The sequence below is a fragment of the Salvelinus alpinus genome, chromosome 36, assembly GCF_045679555.1.
Source record: "Salvelinus alpinus chromosome 36, SLU_Salpinus.1, whole genome shotgun sequence".
NCBI classification, from domain to species: domain Eukaryota; kingdom Metazoa; phylum Chordata; class Actinopteri; order Salmoniformes; family Salmonidae; genus Salvelinus; species Salvelinus alpinus.
In genome coordinates, this window is record NC_092121.1 from 17,150,065 (window position 1) to 17,171,835 (window position 21,771).

Below are 21,771 nucleotides of genomic sequence, written 5' to 3' on the forward strand. Positions count from 1 at the left end.
ACAGGACCACAGAGTGCTGAAGCGCGTAGCACGTAAAAATTGCCTGTCCTCGGTTGCAACACTCACTACAGAGTTCCAAACTGCCTCTGGAAGCAATGTCAGTACAAGAACTGTTCGTCGGAAAGCTTCATGGCTGAGCAGCCGCAAACAAGCCTAAGATCACCAAGCGCAATGCCAAGCATCGGCTGGAGTGGTGTAAAGCTCACCGCCATTGGACTCCGGAGTAGTGGAAACGCGTTCTCTGGAGTGATGAATCACGCTTCACCAGTTCGCAGTACGACAGATGAATCTGGGTTTTGCGGTGGCCAGGAGAAGGCTACCTGCCCGAATGCATAGTGCCAACTGAAAAATTGGTGGAGGAGGAATAATGGTCTGGGGCTGTTTTTCATGATTCGTGCTCGGCCCCTTAGTTCCAGTGAAGGGAATTCTTAACGCTACAGCATAAAATGACATTCTAGACAATTCTGTAGTTCCAACTTTGGAGCAACAGTTTGGGGAAGGCCCTTTCCTGTTTCAGTATGACAATGGCCCCATACACAAAGCGAGGTCCATATAGAAATGGTTTGTCAAGATCGGTGTGGAAGAACTTGACTGGCCTGCACAGAGCCCTGACTTCAACCCCACTGAACACCTTTAGGATGAATTGGAACGTTGACTGCGAGCCAGACCTAATCGCCCAACATTAGTGTCCGACCTCACTAATGCTCGTGGCTGAATGGAAGCAAGTCCCCGCAGCAATGTTCCAACATCTAGTGGAAAGCCTTCCCAGAAGAGTGGAGGCTGTTACAGCATCAAAGGGGGGGACCAACTCCATATTAATGCCCATGATTGTGGAATGAAATGTTCAATGAGCAGGTGTCCACATACTTTTGGTCATGTAGTGTATCATCATCATCAAGCCTTCAACTCTGTTTCCAGCCATGTTTTTCCTCTCTGGTGCACTAGTATATAATTCCCGGACGCGGTAGTTGTCATCACTGCATTGAGTTGTGTGGCAGCTTTTGTAAACACTCCCATCTAAATCGGTCACAGTCCCGCCCTCTACGCCAGACAAAACCCACCCCTGACCCCGGCCCCCTCAGGCTCCGCCTCTGAATTCCCTGCCCCCCCCCCCTGGGAGAGCTGACAAGGAGAGAGGGGGGGTTGGAGAAGATGCATAACAAGCAGTAAACCATGGCCAGTGCCTGGGGCCTGGGCTCTGATATATGGTGCGCCAATGTCCTAATCTCTGGACCATTTTACAGCCATCTCAGAGGCACGGCTTATCTAAAGGTCTCCCACTGTTGTCTTGGCTCTTCTCTCCACTTTTGTTACTCTGTTTATTTAGGCTGAGTGAGGGGGCACCAGTAGTGTCTGTAGAGGGGGAAGGCTGTTGGGATGGATGTGGGAGCACTATAAGAGGTAGTTATATTCGGAGTTAGTTATATCTCGGGTGTGCTAAGCCTATCGGACTCAATCTGAACTCAGACAGTCTAACTGTAGACTTTGCCAGAGTTTGCATGATCTACTTTTTGACTAGTTCATATTCTACAGGGAGCTGAGCGACTCTTTAAAAAAGCCACGCTGCACCAAGGGATCTCACCAATTTCATCAATGTGCTATTCTATCAGCTACTGAGAGCAATTGTGAAAATTAGTATGGCTCTAGAAGCCGACAAAAATATCTGCGATGAAAACACACCACCCTGTGAGAAGGGAAAGAGAGGAAACGGAGAAAGTGAGAAATTTCATATGTGATCCAAGTCCCTCCACAAAGAGAAAAATAGATGAGGAGAAACTAGACCTATGCTAATAAGCGAGAGGGGAACATTTTTACAGTCAGCATTTCCACTGGCAGACAGGGTAACTGGGGGGTTAGTAGACTGTGGTGCATCTGCTTTTGGGCAAGAAGCAGTAGTAAAAACAACAATTAAATGAGCGTTTTCAGCAGTGACACCTCCGCTTCTCCTCCAGACACAATAACCAGTTAGTCTGCTTTGGCTGACTTAGCAGAAGGCCATGATTCAACCCAAGGCAAACTAACGCAGAGTGTTTATCACAAGACGCATTGAGCTTTAAAATCCCAGCACTTGTATGTAGAAGCTACACAGTAGTACTGTTTTACAGATACAGAAAGAGTAGCTTATTGGTAGGCCATCTTTTATTTTATGTATTTTTTTTTACAGAGGTTGTCAGTCAGTTCTTTAGGACAGTGTTATTATCATCACACACTTACCCATCTCCATCCTGGTAGTTGACGTTCAGTCTCTTCGTGGAGCCCAACAACTCTGCAAAAACACAAGACAGAAAATAAATCAACATACGTTCAGGATATTTTTAGAACAAACACCGTGCTACTGGTTAACCTAGAAACTATTCACTTAAGCCTGGAGGGAAGTGCCTCCATGGTGCATCTTCAGTTCATGGTTTATAGTACTATACTGGATTGGCTTGCTTTTTGGTTGTGCAAAATCTGGAGGTTGAGCATTGTTTTACAGATCTATTATTAGTTCACTCATGATCATGTGTTTGCTTGCGAGCTCAAACCATCTCCAGGTTCAACAAGATTATCTGTGGGAACCAACTCAGTCATTCTAAAATATTATAGAGCATCTGGTTCTGGAAAGGCTGAAGACCTGCAGGCCACAGGACTAAGAGATCCTGGTCTAGATACTCACCCTGATTAGTTGCTACCATGTTGTTGTCACGCTTGGTTGCTACCATGCTGTGTTGTCATGTGTTGCTGCCTTGCTATGTTGTTGTCTTAGGTCTCTCTTTATGTAGTGCTGTGTTGTCTCTCTTGTTGTGATCTGTGTTTTGTCCTATATTTATATTGCACTTATTTAATTTTTTTAAATCTCAGGCTCCCGTCCCCGCAGGAGGCCTTTTGCCTTTTGGTAGGCCATCATTGTAAATAAGAATTTGTTCTTAACAGACTTGCCTAGTTAAATAAAGGTTAAATATAGTTTTTTTAATTAGAGGGCTATGGGGTCATGGTTCAGGGTTTACGGGGAGAGCAACAGACAGTTGAGTGGAGACTCCAGCTAGCTCATCCACCAGGCCTCAAAAACCTGGTGGGTGAGCTAGCGATCCCAAACAAACTGTCCCTGATAGATCTGTCCCTTTCTCTCCATCTCTAGAGGCAGTTCATTAGCCTCTCACCCCAGGCTGACCTCTGTGGCCAGGTCAGGAGACAATACACTGTTCAGAGAACAGGGGGGAGGAGACCTTGTTGTGTCTTTTGATCTAGTGTGGCTTTAGAAGAAAGAATGTCACTGGCCACCACAGGGACTCATATGGTGCTTTTCCATCTAGAGTTAGCCCCACACCAGGGTGTCATCAGTGTTTTATGTTAACTTAACCTCTAGTTATTCTGTTTCCATCAGGACTGTGACTCTAAAAACTTGTGGCGAGCAGAATCAACAACCTCTGCATCATTCAAAAAGACTGTTGCTTTGTCATGGCCAAGTGAGACACGGTGCTGGCCCAAGTAGATGGAAACAGAAAGGTCTGCGCCTTTGGGTAAAACTCTGGGGTAAATCCTCATTGGAAATGTACCAACTTACTACAATCTCTATGCCCTCCCAAGACGTGATCAACCAAAGGCGGGGACGTTCCCTTGTGTATCTCACTGGTCCTGCTGACACCCCAGCTCTCTTTGACATCTTTCATACAATTTCTCCAAACATAAGCACAGACTCACCAGTTGCATGTGATAAGGAGCACATTCTTATCAATTCTGTGAATTCCAAACAAAGTGTGTGCTTTGTAGAGTCATGCAGCTTATGCCCTGCGTTCAATCAGCATGTCAGTGTGATGCCACAGTCATCGTCCCTGAAATGAAAATAGTCACTCATCTCACAGCAAGGTCATTGAGACTATGAATCACCACCACCAGCGGTAGATATACAGTTTACTGTCAGACACTAAGCATTTGTCATCTGCTGTAACAGTAATGGAGGTCTGTGAGGCAGAGCTCCATCCATGTCAGCTGGTCATATGATAGAGTCTGCACTTGTGTTCTGGTCTCCCATGGCGTCTGAAGGTGGGTCAGCCGCTGTGAGGGTCACTGTTTGCTATGAGTTCCGAGAGGTCAAAGGGCAGGCCACAGGGGGGTAACACAGAACCGAGTGTGAAAGAAGTCCCAGACACTGGATACACCCACGGTGTGGAGACATGGTGACAGCCCGTCTTACTACTGCTCATTATGTCTGAGCAGGAGACGAGCAAGGCCAAGGTAGCCTCAACAGCCCCAAAACAAGTGCTTTGAAGTGAGCTTCTATTCCAGATCTCTGCTCCACAGCCAGTTTCCCCTTGGGGATCTCTGTGGCTCTTTGATTATGACCTCAATTCCATAATTAATTAGGTGTATCAAACATTGCGTGTATCAAACCCCTCTTCGAAAAAAAAATCTGAAAACTTTGCTGGCTGTGTAACAAGCACACACTGACATCAAACCCTCATGCGACTGACGGGACAGGCTGCCTGGCCTTGTCTTCACTACAGGAACCAGTCTCCAATGCTGAATATTGCAGCAAATTGGCCATTGAAGCTTTCATCTGCTGCACATTTGTCAAAAGTTATATTTAATGTAGTTTATGGAGAGGGGGGAAAGCGCCGCCTGTTTGGTTACGTTTTGAGGACTCCATATCTTTTTTTTATTTAAAGATGAAAGTATAACGTACCATAGATTTGGTACCGCAAGAATGCTGGGCAAAGGGGAGATTTTGCTAAAGTCTGCACCTTTGAGAATTCTGTCTTGGAACAAGTTCATGGATTCAAGTCGCAGCCTGTGTCTCTGGTGCGACTGGCAGAAACAGAATCTGTTGTAAAATATCAGACTAAAATTAGACAACCACTGTGAGTATCAAAATTATGATTATATGTTCTTCCATAAAAGAGCAGGCAACGCCTCAAAAATCCATTTTGTTTCTGGGGCTCAAATGACTGCACTTAGGTCTAGGCAATAACCATACAAAAGTTCAGGTCATCATTTTCCTTCTGCACTCATTGTGGTGTAGAACAGAGACCAGGCCACTATTATCCATCCAAAATGTGAGGCAGGAACAGCTCTGTTACAGAAGAAAGAGCTTTCAAAAGTAGGCCTTGTCGAAAACTGCTCAGTGAAAAACGTCAGCAGTCCCATCATGCCATATTCCCTGCCATTTGACTCAATGCCCGAGATTCAGGCTTTAAGTTGCAATAAAGAAACCCTGATAGCTTCAAAGGACCCTTTAAAAAAAACACCACATCTACATCTTCCAGATTAATTGTGAGTAAATCCATATGGCTGTTTTGTATGGTTTTAAATGGCTCGATGGCTGGTTTTGGTCCAACCAGCCATATGGTATCTGCCTGTCGCAATAACAGGACTTACTGTGACTGGCATCACTCAAACCAGTAAAAAGAGGACCAATGCTAAGATGAATATACATCCCTTCACATCTCTGTTCCCGATGACATATTATACTGAAATAGTGACAAATTAGGTGAACTACAGTAGTGGTTTAACAGCTGGCCATCTTCCTCCTTGGGAGCTGCAACCAGTCAACAAGGAAGCATCTTGCTTGGATGATTAAAGAGCTGAAGAAAGCCCTTTCCTCCCCTTGCCTTATGGAGGGCGCGGCAAGGAGGCACCAGAGTATGCCGTGCTAACAGGTTCCTACTAGATAACACAGCCACAAAGTCCGTGAAGCGCATGAGGATGCTAACGTTGGCCGGCTTGAGCTAGATACCAAGCTAGCATACGAACTCTCTCCATATGACGTTGCGAAATAGTGCATTGTGGGTAGTTTAGAAGATATCCGGAAATAAGTTCATAAGTAATAACCCAAAAACATAACTATGTTTGTAGCTTTAGGTAACCAGATCATGACTACAACTAAGTTACTAAGTCTTTGACAACACTGTGTTGTTACTTTGGTGAGTTAAAAGTCATGCTTCCTACCCTTTGCACATACATGCCTTTGAATTGTTGCATTATTCAAGAGTGTAATATGGTTTGGTTGCATTATTCAACAGTGTAATATCTTTAAGAATAAAAGTTTGTCACTGTTGAATAGTTTTGCTTACTGGCTTGTGGCTACTGTGATATTTACAGTAAATTTGAGCTGAAGACCAAACATTTTTGCATTGCCAGCCACAACAAAAGGTACAGTAAAGCAAGGATGTAATGTGAATTGAAAAGTAAAATGATCTTTCGCCACCCTGCTCCTCAGTCTCTCCTTCATAACTCGTAGTGGGAATAGGGCCTTTTCTGCTGAGTAAATGGGGACAGGAAGTCACAGCGCAGTGCTGGGGTATTTTTTTTTGCCTTATCTGAGCTCTGGGACAATGACAGGGTTGCACACAAAGGCTGTTCCCCTGGCCAGTTCCCAGATCCCTGTCGTTTTTAAACGGCTCTGTGAGGCGTCAGAGTGGCTATTCCCCACGTCTGGAGGCAGCGCTGCCAGAGTGGACCACAGCCACAGATTTCAACACAGATCGGTTTTATCTGTTTACTTAGCTTTCCTCAAATCAACAGTTACATGTGGAGAAAAGTCATCACACACTGCTAAGTCCGCTGGGTAAAGTTAGGTTCTCAGTTTGCCTGGTGGCTAGCCCTCTCTGGAGCTAGATATTGATCTTTACAGCATTTTGACCATAGGAGGCTCACCCATCTATCAACACCAACCTGTTCCTGGTGCAGTTAACACCTGCGTAGCTGCACCTGCCTGGTTACATCATAGGAAGCAGTACTCTCACTGCTGTGTCTTGAGGCCCCTTGTGCTGCTGCTCACTCCTACACATCCACCTCCTGTCTGAACACCTGCCTCCTAGCCAAAGAGCGGGAAAATCCCTCAGCAATCAGAGCCACAGTTTCTGAACTATCACACTTAAAGTATAAGGGGAAGTGCTGTCAGAGAGAGAGAGTAGGGAGGAGAAAGTGAAGGCAGAGTGCTTCCTCCTGTGGCAAACAAGAATTACAAAATATATATATGGTCATTGCCCCTCAGAAATCTCCATGCCAGATTACCCCATATTACTTCAGTATACGCAGCTACACAGAGGAGTCCAAACTGTCTGGCCGTTAAGAACACAAGGTTAAGAACATATCAGGGGTAAGAGATTGGCGGTGTGGCTGAGTATTTTTCCTAAAGTTCTAACAAACTAAGCCAAATTTCCTCTCTCCATCTCGTGTCCATGACTGTTCATTCTGCATGGTATTTTCCCACCGTGCACACTGTACTGGCACATAATAGGACCCCATTGCTGGAGACCACAGTGAAATAGCACACACTCACACTCGGCCGGGCAGAGACCATCTCAGTTCACCTCCCAGGCCTCTGGCGGTCCACTTTGTTTGTGTTGTTTTTCTCCGGGGAGGAATGGACCTTGTCTTCTGGGGCAGTTTTCCGGTTTGCCCCATCACCTCCACCTCCAGGGGGTGGTGTTTGGGGGTGATCAGAGGGGGGCAGAGTTTTACTGGAGGCACCATGAGGAAGCACTGGCTGTGTGACCAGGAACCGGAGGTCTAGGAGTGTGTGAGTGACCTCAGGGGTGTTTCGTTGCAATCTGGCTTTGACACGGAGGGGGGGACCTCTCAGAAACAAAAGCAGGGACTTGAGCTGGGCCTCTTCTACACTTCCTTTCCCAAGACCATTGTTCCAAAGAGCGGGAGTCTTAGGCCATTGTGTGAGCCCCCTCCCAGGGGAGGGAGAAAGGGAGGCAGAGCGATAGAGAGAGAGGTCCCAAAACTCTCTGTTCCTCCATCTCACCGACTCTACTCCGCCCTCTCTCTTCGTTCTCTCTGTCTCCCTCCACCTCTCCCTGCTCCCTCTCCCTTTTTTCTGCACTCTATTTTCCCCTCGTTCCCCCGGCTCTTCCTCTGATGATTAGAGTAATGCCTGAGAAGCAGGGAGTTCCTCCTGTTACATTCACAACTCATTACGCAGCCTACACGCAAACCAGGACCACCTCTAGTACACAAGAGGATCCAGACACAGACAACCAGCTTCACACACAATCAAGTAACCAAACAACCAGCAACAACAACAAAAAAAGAGTACAAATGCCCTTTCATAAAACGGGAAAAACATTCTTTAAACAACTGAGCAATTACTTAGCTGATCAGAGCAAAGGTAACAAGGGGAAAGGGCTCCCCTCCTGCCCTAAGCAGACCTTTCACACACGTCAGCCTCTCCAGAGGAATGTGTACGCTGCTGTACTGTAGTGTCTCACTGCCTGCCCACACCTGCTGCCCCACGCCTGAGGCTTTACTCACGCCACTCTTATCAGGAGACAAGAAAAGGCAGATAACACCGACATCAGACACGTAGCAGCACAGATAAGAGCCAGATTGTTCTCTCCCCATCATATCTGGGCATGCTCTCCTCTCCTGGCCCTCTAGGCTCCAACAAGCTACGTCCTAATGGCTGACAGGAACGCCAACATGAATGGTCTAATGCATGAGAATGAAGAGTTGAGGCTCCCAATGTTTTCCTTTGAGATGAAGTGGAGTGAAACCTGAGGCCCATGTGTTGTCTTCCCAGTCCGGCTCAGCCAGTGGGGAGTCTGGGGTTCGGAGCCCGGGCCAGCTTGGCATGGGGAGTAGCACCACGGTATGTAAATAAAAGAGCTGCAGATGGGCCTGGAGGAGTGTGTGGTCACACACAGACACGGCACGCCAGAGGGCCAACACTAACACCAGCAGAAGAGATGAGCTTTGAAACACACATGTACACACACAACACCCTGGGTCAAGGGGGGTGTTTATGGGAAAAGGTGATTTGCCCTGTCAGTAGTTGAAACTGCTGGTGTCCCAAATTGACTGTAATGACTTCACACAGCCATTTTGTTGTCCTCTGGAACTGTTTTGGTGCCAGTGACAACAGTCTAACTGCTTTCTGTCACTGTAGAAGTACTGCTGATCTCATTACAGTCAGCAAAGATTTAATTCATTCACTCATACTGAGGGGACAAAGAAGAAAACTATTCCCTGAATCCATCTCTCATGAGGAGTTGACAAGGTTGTGAAGGATAACACTAGAACTGCTAAAGCAGTCATTTGGACTGCTCATATTAAAAAATAAAAAAAATATGTATACTCTGCTATTTAAGTCTGCTCCACTCCTTCTCCCGACAGTGGAGCCTGCTCCACTCCTTCTCCCGACAGTGGGGCATTTTCCACTCCTTCTCCCGACAGTGGGGCCTGCTCCACTCCTTCTCCCGACAGTGGGGCCTTTTCCACTCCTTCTCCCGACAGTGGGGCCTTTTCCACTCCTTCTCCCGACAGTAGGGCCTGCTCCACTCCTTCTCTCGACAGTTGAAGGCGCTGTCCCAGTTGATAATCACCTCAATAATTGCCTCAAAACTGAACCTAAACTATACTGAAACTAATTTCACACATATAACAACATAATAAATAAATGAAGTAAAGTATGATAGGGAGAAAGGGGGAGGGGAAGCAAACGATGCATAATTATGTCATCACCAATTGTGAATGAAGAACAGGACGTGCCATTCTATTGTATTGATCTATTCTAATTAGAACCTCAAAACAGTATGTACCCTATTAGACTATTCTCCAAAATTAAAACAATTATAGCAATGGCCTTTGAGTGTGGACTGTATTATTATGCATACTGGATGGACTGGTTACCTTCTGCTACACTCCAAACTGTCTATCCATGAGTCTGGGAGAGAACATATAGGCCTAGGTGATGTGGTTGGTTCATTGATTGTGCAGAGCGGCTTACAGAGATAGCCGCCCCCAATTTGTATTTGATTTTGAATAGCCTAGAAAACATTTATGTTCATAATGAATAGGCTGAGACATTACCTTTAGCTACAGAATATCTCACCACTGTGTATTTCCATCTCCTCCATGACAGTCTGACACAACGTAATGACCGCCACAGCCCTAGGCTAGAACAATTTGGCACCAAAGACCTCTTAAATCATTTTTTAAAATGTTTTCCTACCATGCGTAATATGCTGTAGGCTATGTATTGTATAACAGCACAATCATTATTTTAATTCAGTTTTTGTATTTTTTGGGGGCTTTGGCTCATATATGGGCCTATGTGTATGCATCAGCTCTAATATGCGTATGACTGTTTTGAATGAATCATCAACTTAGAAAGCACTGGTCATTTTGTTATGTTAGGCTTTGAAACAACGACCATGTTCTCCACTCAGTTTCAACCTGTTGTTGAACTTCTTTCGTCAAATTGATCAATCACAGTGAGGTGAGTTTTAAAAACACGATAATGTTTTGATGATAAGCATTTGATGTGATTTGACTGCATTTGCATTGATATCAGAGTGGTTAGAGGGACAATAGAGCCCCGAGTACCAGGCCATTAACGACCTGATGGTCGCTATCGACACATGTCCACATGTGCATAAGAGGAGAATACCATGACTCAACGGTCACGTGGAATTTTACTGCGGTCATGACTCATGACTGCTGGTGTGGCATAATACTGTCAGTGCAACAGCCCTAACCCTATATCAGTACAACAAATCCAAACAGTCTTATCAGTCTACTCTGGCCTACATGGAGTACACAGTGAGAGTGTGTGTAATTTACAATGGCAAGGAGACCAACACGAATGGATGCACATGCTAAGTTAGCATTGCTACAAAATCTGAATGAAAACGACAGATGCTGGGGAAGAAATTATTCATGACATCTGATTATTCATCAGATTCTGAGCCTCATCATGAACCTAAGCCTGAACCTAAACCTGAACCTAAGCCTGAACCTAAGCACTAAAAAGACATGCGCCAACTGACATGGACATGCTCCAACTGATGCTACTGTGTGAAGACACACACCATGATAACCTATAACCACCAAATTGACTATTTTTGACTGCTGTCATTAACACTTATATTCATTATAATGCCATTATTGCTTTTGTGCTGATTTACACTTTATCAAGCACACTTGGAGATTATAATGATGTTTAGGCTACTGATGTCTTCATCATTTGACTGCGCATCTTGCAGACTTTGCATCTTGGAAGATGGGGATTATTATATTTTTATCAAAATTAAAATAAGTCGTTACTGCATTCCAACACATATGCTTTCTGTTTCATAGTTGTAACAAAGGAACTCCACAAATAAAATACATTGAACACTTGAATGTGTCTCTATTTTTGTTCTTTTTACATATAGCCTATAGTAACAAACTAGTGAAAATGCTATTGTGTTATTTAAAAAATATATATTTGTATTCTAATGTTACCTAAGACCTTCATAAACACAACCAAATTATTATTTTTGCGATAGAATATATGAAATGTATTAATTACACTGTTAGAATGTTGCAGTCAGAATGGCTGCTCATTACTTAATATAATTTTTAAAAATGTAACAAATCTTATTTACAATGATGGCCTACCCTGGCCAAACCCGGACGACGCTGGGCCAATTGTGCGCCACCCTACGGGACTCCCAATCACGGCCGGTTGTGATACAGCCTGCAATCGAACCAGGGTGTCTGTAGTGATGCCTCAAGCACTGAGATGCAGTGCCTTACACGGAACCCAAACCGGCTTCGCTCGTGCGCCATCGTGCATACATTTATTTTGTCCCCCTACACCAAACGCGATCACGACACGCAGGTTAAAATATCAAAACAAACTCTGAACCAATTACATTAATTTGGGAACAGGCCGAAAAGCACTAAACATTTATGGCAATTTAGCTAGTTAGCTTGCACTTGCTAGCTAATTTGTCCTATTTAGCTAGCTTGCTGTTGCTAGCTAATTTGTCCTGGGATATAAACATTGAGTTGTTATTTTACCTGAAATGCACAAGGTCCTCTACTCCGACAATTAATCCACACATAAAACGGTCAACCGAATCGTTTCTAGTCATCTCTCTTCCTTCCAGGCTTTTTCTTCTTTTGACTTTATATTGTGATTGGAAACTTTCATAAATTAGGTGCATTACTGCCACTGACCTCGTTTGTCTTTCAGTCACCCACGTGGGTATAACCAATGAGGAGATGGCACGCGGGTACCTTCTTCTATAAACCAATGAGGAGATGGGAGAGGCAGGACTGCGTCAGAAATAGATCTGCGTCAGAAATAGAACTGATTTCTATTTTAGCCCTTGGCAACGCAGACGCTCGTTGGCGCAGGCGAGCAGTGTGGGTGCAATAATTGAATAACATTGATTTCCACACACGCGAGCGGTGTGGTCAGCCTATTAGGGCTCCCGAGTGGAGCAGCGGTCTAAGGGAAAGGGGCGGTCCATCGAGGCCCAGCGGTACTAGTGTTAAAGGGTAACTCAACCACCTTTCATTACCTCACCTCATTTTCATTATCTCCAGCACAATATCAGTGTCAACATGTGAAAATGGCGCATTTCGAAGTTTTGTAGAAAAAAATATAAAAAGTTCTAACCAATGACATCATCAAAAGTTTAAACCTTTAAAAAAACAGTGATTTTCAAACACTATGACATTTGCGGTGACATGGGGAGCAAGAAAGTACCATCCCTCAGTTTTTCCCTTTTAATCCTACCCTGTGATGACACAGAGAAGCATTTTTTAGGACCTTCATATTTTTTTAACCACAGATCATAGAAATGGGCAGTTTTCACATATGTAGACACTGGTTTGGTGATAATTAATATGATGTTGAAAAGTGTCGGAATTGCCTTTAAAGTTTAAAAAGGGGAGGTTGCTTCATCTCCCGTGGTCTGCGGGGTCTTGAACATGTTGGCGTTTGACTTTCTTACTGGTCACAGGTCCAGCGGTGAGAACAGACAGACAGGGGTTAGGAGGATTAATACTATTAACGTTGTGGTCTTAGTTGAGGGAGGAAACACAGGGAAAACAATAGATTGAGGTACAGTAGTCACCCGGAGGGTCCACATTGAGGAAGACATTGCACACTAAATAGACTTAATGATAACAGAGGAAAGCCTTCCTTTTCTGATCCAGATGAAAATATGGAACACTCTTTCAAAGAGAGAACAAACATTGTGCTTTATGAATTGGGCCTAGAACAAAAACAATTTTTTTCTTTTTTTTACCCCCTTTTCTCCCCAATTTCGTGGTATCCAATTGTTAGTAATTACTATCTTGTCTCATCGCTACAACTCCCGTACGGGCTCGGGAGAGACGAAGGTCGAAAGCCATGCGTCCTCCGAAACACAACCCAACCAAGCCGCACTGCTTCTTAACACAGCGCGCCTCCAACCCGGAAGCCAGCCACACCAATGTGTCGGAGGAAACACCGTGCACCTGGCTCCCTTGATTAGCGCGCACTGCGCCCGGCCCGCCACAGGAGTCGCTGTTGCGCGATGAGACAAGGATATCCCTACCGGCCAAACCCTCCCTAACCCGGACGACGCTAGGCCAATTGTGCGTCGCCCAACGGACCTCCCGGTCGCGGCCGGCTGCGACAGAGAGCGAACCCAGAGTCTCTGGTGGCGCAGCTAGCGCTGCGATGCAGTGCCCTAGACCACTGCGCCACCCGGGAGGCCCATAAAATTGGTTCTTACGGTCCCTGTAGTTTGGGAAAACTGAAAGACCCCCTTTCCTTGTTTCATATGAAATTGACATTTCCTGTCCAAGACCTACCATGAATAACCACTCTCTCATGGTTGAAATGTCCTCATGTAAACAATGTACACAATGTACACAAGCACACTATACATGTATTGATACACATCTAAAACGCCCAGCAGTACAGACATTGTGGCGCGGCCTCTCTCAGAAATACTGGTTATTTGATGTCTATCACTACATTCATTGTTTACTCAATAATGCATTTATTACCGTTTCCTGCTTATGTACCCAGTCGCACCCTTGTCATTACATTCTCACAGTAGACTTTTTGGGGGTAAGAACTTCAGTTTATATAAAGTTAGAAGGCATGTCATGTTTAGTGTAGGGATTTGGACACTTCTTTCAAGCATGAGAAGACAGTGCAGTTTACTGACAGAGAGCTCTACTGCACTGGGCTGCTGATCATGGTGAATCTCTAGCTATTTCCAGTGGAGCGCCAGAGGAAGGATGTGAACTGGGGGATGAATCAAAGCATGGTTCACAATGCATGGTTAGGTTATTTGTGAGACTAGTGATCCATAAAGATGTTGTAAATGATGCGACAATGCTGCTGTACCATTTGAATTGAATGTCAGTCGTTACAGCACGATATCATTGAGGATGAGAACAAGTTTTACTGTACGTCAACAGGGACCTAGAAACAAAGCTCCCATCCAAGGGCTTGAAATTGACACGGCCTAGTCAGTTAGACGGATGCATCAATTTACGACCCTTGAAACGGTGTTCAATTAACCAGTGCACAGGGGGGCCTCTGAGTCATAAATCATGATTGTGCGTGATGCGTTTCACAGCTCTCTGCCTCAGGGTGTGTGTGTGTGCACCTGGGTTGTGTGTGCAGTGAACCCTGCTGTCTGTGGAGCCGGCCTGTCACTCACTGGGCCCTAATGGACACGTATCCGTGACGACACGGCGGTCAGGCACTCCCCGTGAAGGAGAGGGCCGCGAGACTTTCATCTCCAGGCCAACTGACATGGCTCGACAGCTGCAGGGCAGGCCACTGGGGAGCTGGCTGAGAGACCCCAAGTATCAGAGCTCAGGCCAGCCCCGGCTAAAGGAGGCCACCATCATACTGCAGCAGGTAGCAGCAACCCTGGAGAAAATACATCGAAGCCGCCCTAAACGCAGGCCTGGCTACTCAAAAACCTTGCTCCGGGCCAAACGCTACGCCACGACCACGGACATAAGTTTCTACTCCGCAGTGAGTCTGGATCGGAGTACCTGCCGGACGATTTCTAGCACGCAAACACATTGTAACTGTTCTGATTGGTCCCAGAAACCGACGGGTTGCGCCAGAGCCAGAACACGTAGGTAAAGAGGCTTTTTGAAAATGCGTCATTGGCTTTGATACGCTGATTGGTTAGAGATGATCCATTCACTGATTACTTGTGTTTTGTACAACACACTCATTTTGACATCACCACAAACAACTTCAACAATGGCAGACTGGAGTATATCGCGAACGCAGGGGAGCAGCGGAATAATTCCGTTGGAGTCGTCAGGCAACCTAAACACTGGCCTGGTGCTTCTTTTGTGATCAGGATTTAAATGCAAAGAAAAATAAGTCGTTGGTGCTGATGCAGAAGTCAGTTACATGAGAAGAACGCTCTAAAGACATGTTGGTTTAACTGAAAGAGGAGGAATGAGGAGAGAAAAGCAAAGGGCAATGAAAGAGGGAATGTTTTCCTTGGCACAGAGAGCAGAGAAAAAACGCCCTGCTGTTTCATGACAAAAGACCAGAAAAGTGCTTTAATTATACGTGTGCAAAGAACTAATAGTACAGCTCTGATTTGATAGGTAAAGCTGAACAGTGTAAGGAGGGCAGGCAGTTCAGAAAACACATAGATCATAGTTCATCTCAAGGCAAACCTCAGAAGGTTCCGTTGGGGGATTCAATCACTGGGTTTATTTTCTACCCAAACACGGCAGTTCAAGCTTATTCCCATCTGTCAGACTATCATCTGATGAAGTGTCATTTTATGAAAGGAAGGATCAATCTCAGAAGATACACAAATCAGGCTGCATTATACTATACCAGTGGTTCCCAAACTTTTTATAGTCCCGTACCCCTTAAAATATTCAACCTCCAGCTGCATACAGGGCCAGCGCACTCTACAATGTTGTTTTTTTGCCATCATTGTAAGCCTGCCACAAACATCCTTTACGATACAGTTAAACATAAGAATGAGTGTGAATTTTTGTCAAAACCCGGCTTGTGGGAAGTGACAAAGACCTCTTATAGGACCAAGGCACAAATAATAATATAATAATACATCAATCATTTTCTCTTTATTTAACCATCTTACATATAAAACCATATTTGTTCATCAAAAATTGTGAATAACTCACCACAGGTTAATGAGAAGGGTGTGCTTGAAAGGATGCACATAACTGCAATGGTGGGTTGTACTGGAGATTCTCAGTCTTAAATCATTTCTCACACACAGTCTGTGCCTGTATTTCGTTTTTCATGCTAGTGAGGGCCGAGAATCCACTCTCACATAGGTACGTGGTTGCAAAGGGCATCAGTGTCTTAACAGCGCGATTTACCAAGGCAAGAAACTCTGAGCGCAGCCTTATCCAGAAATCTGGCAGTGGCTTCTGATTAAATTCCATTTTCACAGAACCGCTTGTTGCAATTTCGATGAGACTCTCTTGTTCAGATATCAGTAAGTGGACTGGAGGCAGGGCATGAAAACGATAACGATTCCAGTTGTTTGTGTTGTCCGTTTCCGGAAAGAACCTGCGTAATTGCGCACCCAGCTCACTCAGGTGCCTTGCTATATCACATTTGACATTGTCCGTAAGCTTGAGTTTATTTGAACACAAAAAAAATCATGCAATGACGGAAATAGCTGTGTGTGTCCTTGTTAATGCAGACAGAAAAGAGCTCCAACTTCTTATTCATAGCCTCAATTTTGTCCCGCACATTGAATATAGTTGCAGAGAGTCCCTGTAATCCTAGATTCAGATCATTCAGGCGAGAAAAAACATCACCCAGATAGGCCAGTTGTGTGAGAAACTCGTCAACATGCAAGCGGTCAGACAAGTGAAAATTATGGTCAGTAAAGAAAACTTTAAGCTCGTCTCAATAATAAAATATGTGTCAATACTTTGCCCCTTGATAACCAGCACATTTCTGTATGTTGTAAAAGCATTACATGGTCGCTGCCAATATCATTGCATAATGCAGTAAATACACGAGAGTTCAGGGGCCTTGCTGTAACAAAGTTAACTATTTTCACTGTAGTGTCCAAAAAGTCTTTCAAGCTGTCAGGCATTCCCTTGGCAGCAAGAGCTTCTCGGTGGATGCTGCAGTGTACCCAAGTGGCATCGGGAGCAACTGCTTACACGTGCGTTACCACTCCACTATGTCTTCCTGTCATGGCGTTTGCGCCATCAGTACAAATACCAACACATCTTGACCACCAAAGTCCATTTGATGTCACAAAGCTGTCGTACTTAAAAAATATCCTCTCCTGTTGTCCTGGTTTACAGTGGTTTGCAGAAGAGGATGTCTTCCTTAATTGACCCCCATAAACGTAACGGACATATACCAGGAGCTGTGCCAGGCCTGCCACGTCTGTTGACTCATCCAGCTGTAACGCATTTAATTCACTGGCTTGTATGCGAAGCAGTAATTGTTTCAAAAAATCTCCTGCCATGTCATTGATGCATCGTGAAACAGTGTTGTTTGATGAAGTAATTGTCTGTATAGTTTTTTGGGCCTTTCCCCCCAGCATTGTTCCAGCCATATCCGCAACAGCATGAAGAATTAAGTCCTTCATAATAGTATGGGGCTTGCCTGTCCTAGCCATTCGGTAGCTCACCATATAAGACGCTTATAGCCCCTTCTTATTAATGCTATCTGTTGCTTTTATACATGTCTTACTACTCGCAAGTCATCTTTATTCTCGCTCAAAAAACTCCCGTGGCTTATTTTTCAAATTGTCATGTTTCTTTTCTAAATGTCTGCGCAAGAGTGACGGTTTCCTGCGAGAGAGTAACAGTTAATGTGATTGGATGTTCATTATTTGACTAGGCTACCTGTATTTGACATCGTGTTGTCATTTCGCTGAACACTAGATGGTTGAATTTTATTTTTGGCAGTGAAACGAGGCTACTCGGGCGAGAGAGAAAAACTCACCCAAATGTATAGCCCCGTTGGAAAATATAAATGTACTGTTTGAAAATGTGAGAAAAATTCCAACAAATGATACATTTTACCCGCGTTTGGGAATACTTGTACTATACAAATAAAGACAACAAAAACTGGACCCAACGTCCTGCGTAAAAAACCAACAATAGATTGGTCATCCAAACCAAAATAGGAAGAGCGGTAATTTCCTTGACCACATCCTATTTTGTCTTAAAAGTATCACCAGAGAGGGTTAACCAAAAATGCCATGAAAAGGGAAACATCTGTCTCAACTACGTGTCTCTGCACCTCAGCCAATTCATTAGGCCAAAAGAGTTAATGCACCTGAGACTATTTTGAGGGAAGCAAACATTAGAAAACAGGCTAGACCTGTACATTGAAGGGATTTTCTTATCTTAATCAAAAGGTCACAAACTCTGTATTCTCCTATGTAATGTCAACACTGCAAAGGTGATGGGGCTCCCCAGGGTTCACAGGTGAAGGGGCTCCCCAGGGTTCACAGGTGATGGGGCTCGCCAGAGTTCACAGGTGATGGCGCTCCCCAGGGTTCACAGGTGATGGGGCTCCCCAGGGTTCACAGGTGAAGGGGCTCCCCAGGGTTCACAGGTGAAGGGGCTCCCCAGGGTTCACAGGTGAAGGGGCTCCCCATGGTTCACAGGTGAAGGGGCTCCCCAGGGTTCACAGGTGAAGGGACTCCCCAGGGTTCACAGGTGAAGGGGCTCCCCAGGGTTCACAGGTGAAGGGGCTCCCCAGGGTTCACAGGTGAAGGGGCTCCCCAGGGTTCACTGGCAAATGGTGTGCCTTTGACTCCCTATGAGCCCACCATCATACAGCATCAGTTGAATCACATTACAGTGCATTGGTACACTGAGAAAATCCAAGACGTTCTTTTCAAGTACTAGGCCTAAAATGTCCTAGTAGCCGTTGTCTGTCTCTCTCCTCTATGCTGCAGTGACCACTACAGAACTTCAGTGTTTATAGCGCCGTCCATATTATTTTTTATTAGTGTTACACCATTGTTCTTACGTAATATAAACATATACAATTCTAGTAGCACGTCTTAGACTGATGGCCTGTGTCATCCCCACGGCCTCCACAATGGATCAGTCCGCTCAGACAGGAGCCAATCAGACAGCGGTCTTAGAATGATGGACTGTGCCATCCCCACGGCCTCTACAATAGATTAGTCCACTCAGACATGCACGAATCAGACATGTCTTGTACACAATTAAATGATTATTATTATTATTTGCTACAGCTCGACTAAAGAAATCTCGGTCGACCAACAGCCTATTGACCAAACAGTCAACTAAATGGGATCAGCCCTAATGTCCACCAACAGGACTAGCAGCTACAACACATCTGGTGTAGCAGGGGGAAACTGCACCACCTTGGGAGATAATCCCATGGCTTCACTCTGGACCTGCTGGACTGTGATGTGCTGTGGCGTTATCTGCACCGGAAGCAGACGGGAGATTGCATCTCCAGGTCCCAAATTGTAGGCCTAAGCCCCAGTGCTGGAGCAGTGCCTGGAGAAGAGCCATGGACACAGATACTGACTCACCGCTGTGATTATATCATATACCCACTGCTACCATGCTGGGCGCTCCACCAACCCACCAAGACTGTAATATGCCCTAAACCTCACAATGACCCTGAGACTAAACGCTGAACTGAGTTCATATTCAGCACTGTCCCAAAAGAGAGGTCCAAATTCTTTGTCTAATGGGTGCAGCTATTGCTCTGACCCAAATTATTCGTCCAATTCTCTTTTCCAGAGAATTCTGTTTCCAAGTAATTAGCATATTTGCCAGAGGATCGCACGCAAACACTAAAAGACAGTAAAAAATTTGAGACGAGGTACTAATTGAGCTAACAATCATTCACTCTGTCATTTGTTCCCAGGCCAGACAGAGCCTTCCTGGAAACCTTGGTGGGGGCCTGGCTGTGGGAGTGGGATGCAAAGCAAGACTATGAGAGGAGATAAGGTCCCTGGTCGTTCTCCCTGTTGAGGCCCATTAGACAGCTGACACAATGGAGCGCCACGCATGCAAATGACCTGCGTGAGTTGCATTGTGTCTCCGCCCAGCTGGGCGTCTACAGAGAATAGGGCTCGGGGGTGTGACATATACGGCAGGTTTTATTAAAGAAAGAGACATACATTCAGATGAAAGAAGGACAGCAGGGTGACATAATCGCCCTGATGGGGGGGTTCTGCCATACAGACCCATATGGACTGGGGGGTGGGGCTAATGGAGAGGCAGGTGCATGACACCAGCATCACAACATCTGAGAGGAAATGATCAGTGATGTTTGCATATGATACATCCAGAAGATTACATTTGGTTGCTGTTTGTCATGTGGCCAGAGTCAGCAGAGGCTAATGAAAAGAGAGCCAACCAGCCAGCCAAGACAGACAGGATAGGACAGACACACACACTATAGTAGCTCTGTGTTGATCCAGCTGGAAGCTGCTGACAGAGCCTAACTCACACTGACCTGCAGGAATGCTAAACGGGACACTTCACCTCTGTGTGTCACTCAGGTGTTTGTGACAGAAAAGGAGGGCCCAGAGACCATGGCCTAATGATTATAGCTTATTGGATGGCAGGCCCTAATGGGAGGCCTAATGGCCAGTTGATGATGTAGTGGCAGACTCTAGGGTCCTCTTGGAAGAGCTTGTCAAGGAGGTATGCATTTATATCTGCACCGCTGTGGTAACTGACTGCACACACAGAGAACCAAGCCCTTAATGAGATACTTTTTCCTAGCATGGAGAATGTTCCTTGGGTAAAAAAAGAAAAACATTGCATTGTTTTTGTCTTGAGGGGTGGAGGACAGCAAATATGAATGTGTGTGTGTGTGTGTGAGTTCATGCCTCTTCCTCTTTAAGCTAAACAGACGCACCAGAACACTCCATACTTTTTTGGTCACACGATAAGAGGAAACTCCACACCCCATCCTTTGTTCATAATGGACTTTTACTCTCCAGCGGCGCCAAACTTTCATCTACTTATTTCCCCAGTACTAACTCCCCTCTCCTCCTGAAAGAGTAAGCATGTGACTAACCATGTCCATTTGCGGTCAGTGTGGGTGCGGTGAGGTGCAATAGGCCTCCACTTACAGTAATGGAGATAAGGTGACAGATTAACAGCCCAGGGAGAGATCCCAGCCACTTTCCCTTTCGACAGCTCTGCTCCTCTCCGCTTCGATATCAGCACCGCAGCCGAGACCACATTTCCTCATCTCCATGACAAAAGCTAGACTTTTCTCTCCTCTAAACCCAAAGACCTGTTTGAAGTCGCCTCAGACTCCTGGAGGGCAGAATAGTAACAGTTCCAAGGCCTCTTATCCTTCTCTTTGTCCTCTAGACCAAAACTTTCATCTCAGTCTTCGGGTTAAGCCGAACTGTAATGTCACAAGAGGAGTCGGATTTCAGTTCCAGAAAACAGATGGGAGGTGTCCTTGTGGGGTACACATTCCTACAACATGACATCATCCCTTCTAGTCTTTTTCTGCATTCAAACGCACTGTGCTGCTATGTCGTGTCTTGGACAATGGTTGGCACAGATAGAGCGGGAGGGATTTGGGGAAAATAACTGAAACCTTGATAAGACCAAGCAGTCCACAGCTGGGAGTCAGTCATAAGTCATACTGTTCTGTTGCCCGTTTGGTGCCTTAGCTTTTTGTCAGCGTGAAACTGCATCTTAATGTACCGTTTTTTCCAGTTCAGAGTGCCAGTGTGCACCTGGGCCTATGCTCCAGTCACATCCTGCATGAAGGCTGAGTCATTAAGGCCCTCAACAGGAAGGGTGCTTTGAAAGCTCTGCACTGGTGCCTTTTGGAAAACAACTGCACTCAGAATAGCAGCTTTCCACTATTGCGCACGTGTCAAAATGTGTAAAGCCAGCCTTGAGCCATAAGAGATAGAGAGATATGTGCATGTGAGCCTACGTTTCTACGTTGTGGAAATACCATGACGTGACATCCAAAATGTCATTCTAATCTTGACTGTATAAAGATTAAGATTGAATAAATTTTCAAAAGAGGTGAACAATCAGTCA

The 21,771-nt window shown here is 45.2% G+C and overlaps 1 protein-coding gene across 5 annotated transcripts in view; it reads right to left on the reverse strand.

Moving 5' to 3' along the window:
* Nucleotides 1–21,771, reverse strand: part of LOC139565079 (caskin-2-like) — an 81,516-nt gene that overhangs the window by 41,912 nt on the left and 17,833 nt on the right. For 4 of the 5 annotated variants that reach the window (XM_071385139.1, XM_071385142.1, XM_071385140.1 and 1 more), the window contains exon 3: nucleotides 2,215–2,266. In XM_071385139.1, coding sequence (XP_071241240.1) covers nucleotides 2,215–2,266 — 52 coding nt within the window. Of the gene's footprint in view, nucleotides 1–2,214; nucleotides 2,267–20,831; nucleotides 21,092–21,771 lie in introns of those variants that run through there. The other variant, XM_071385141.1, reaches the window with a different exon arrangement.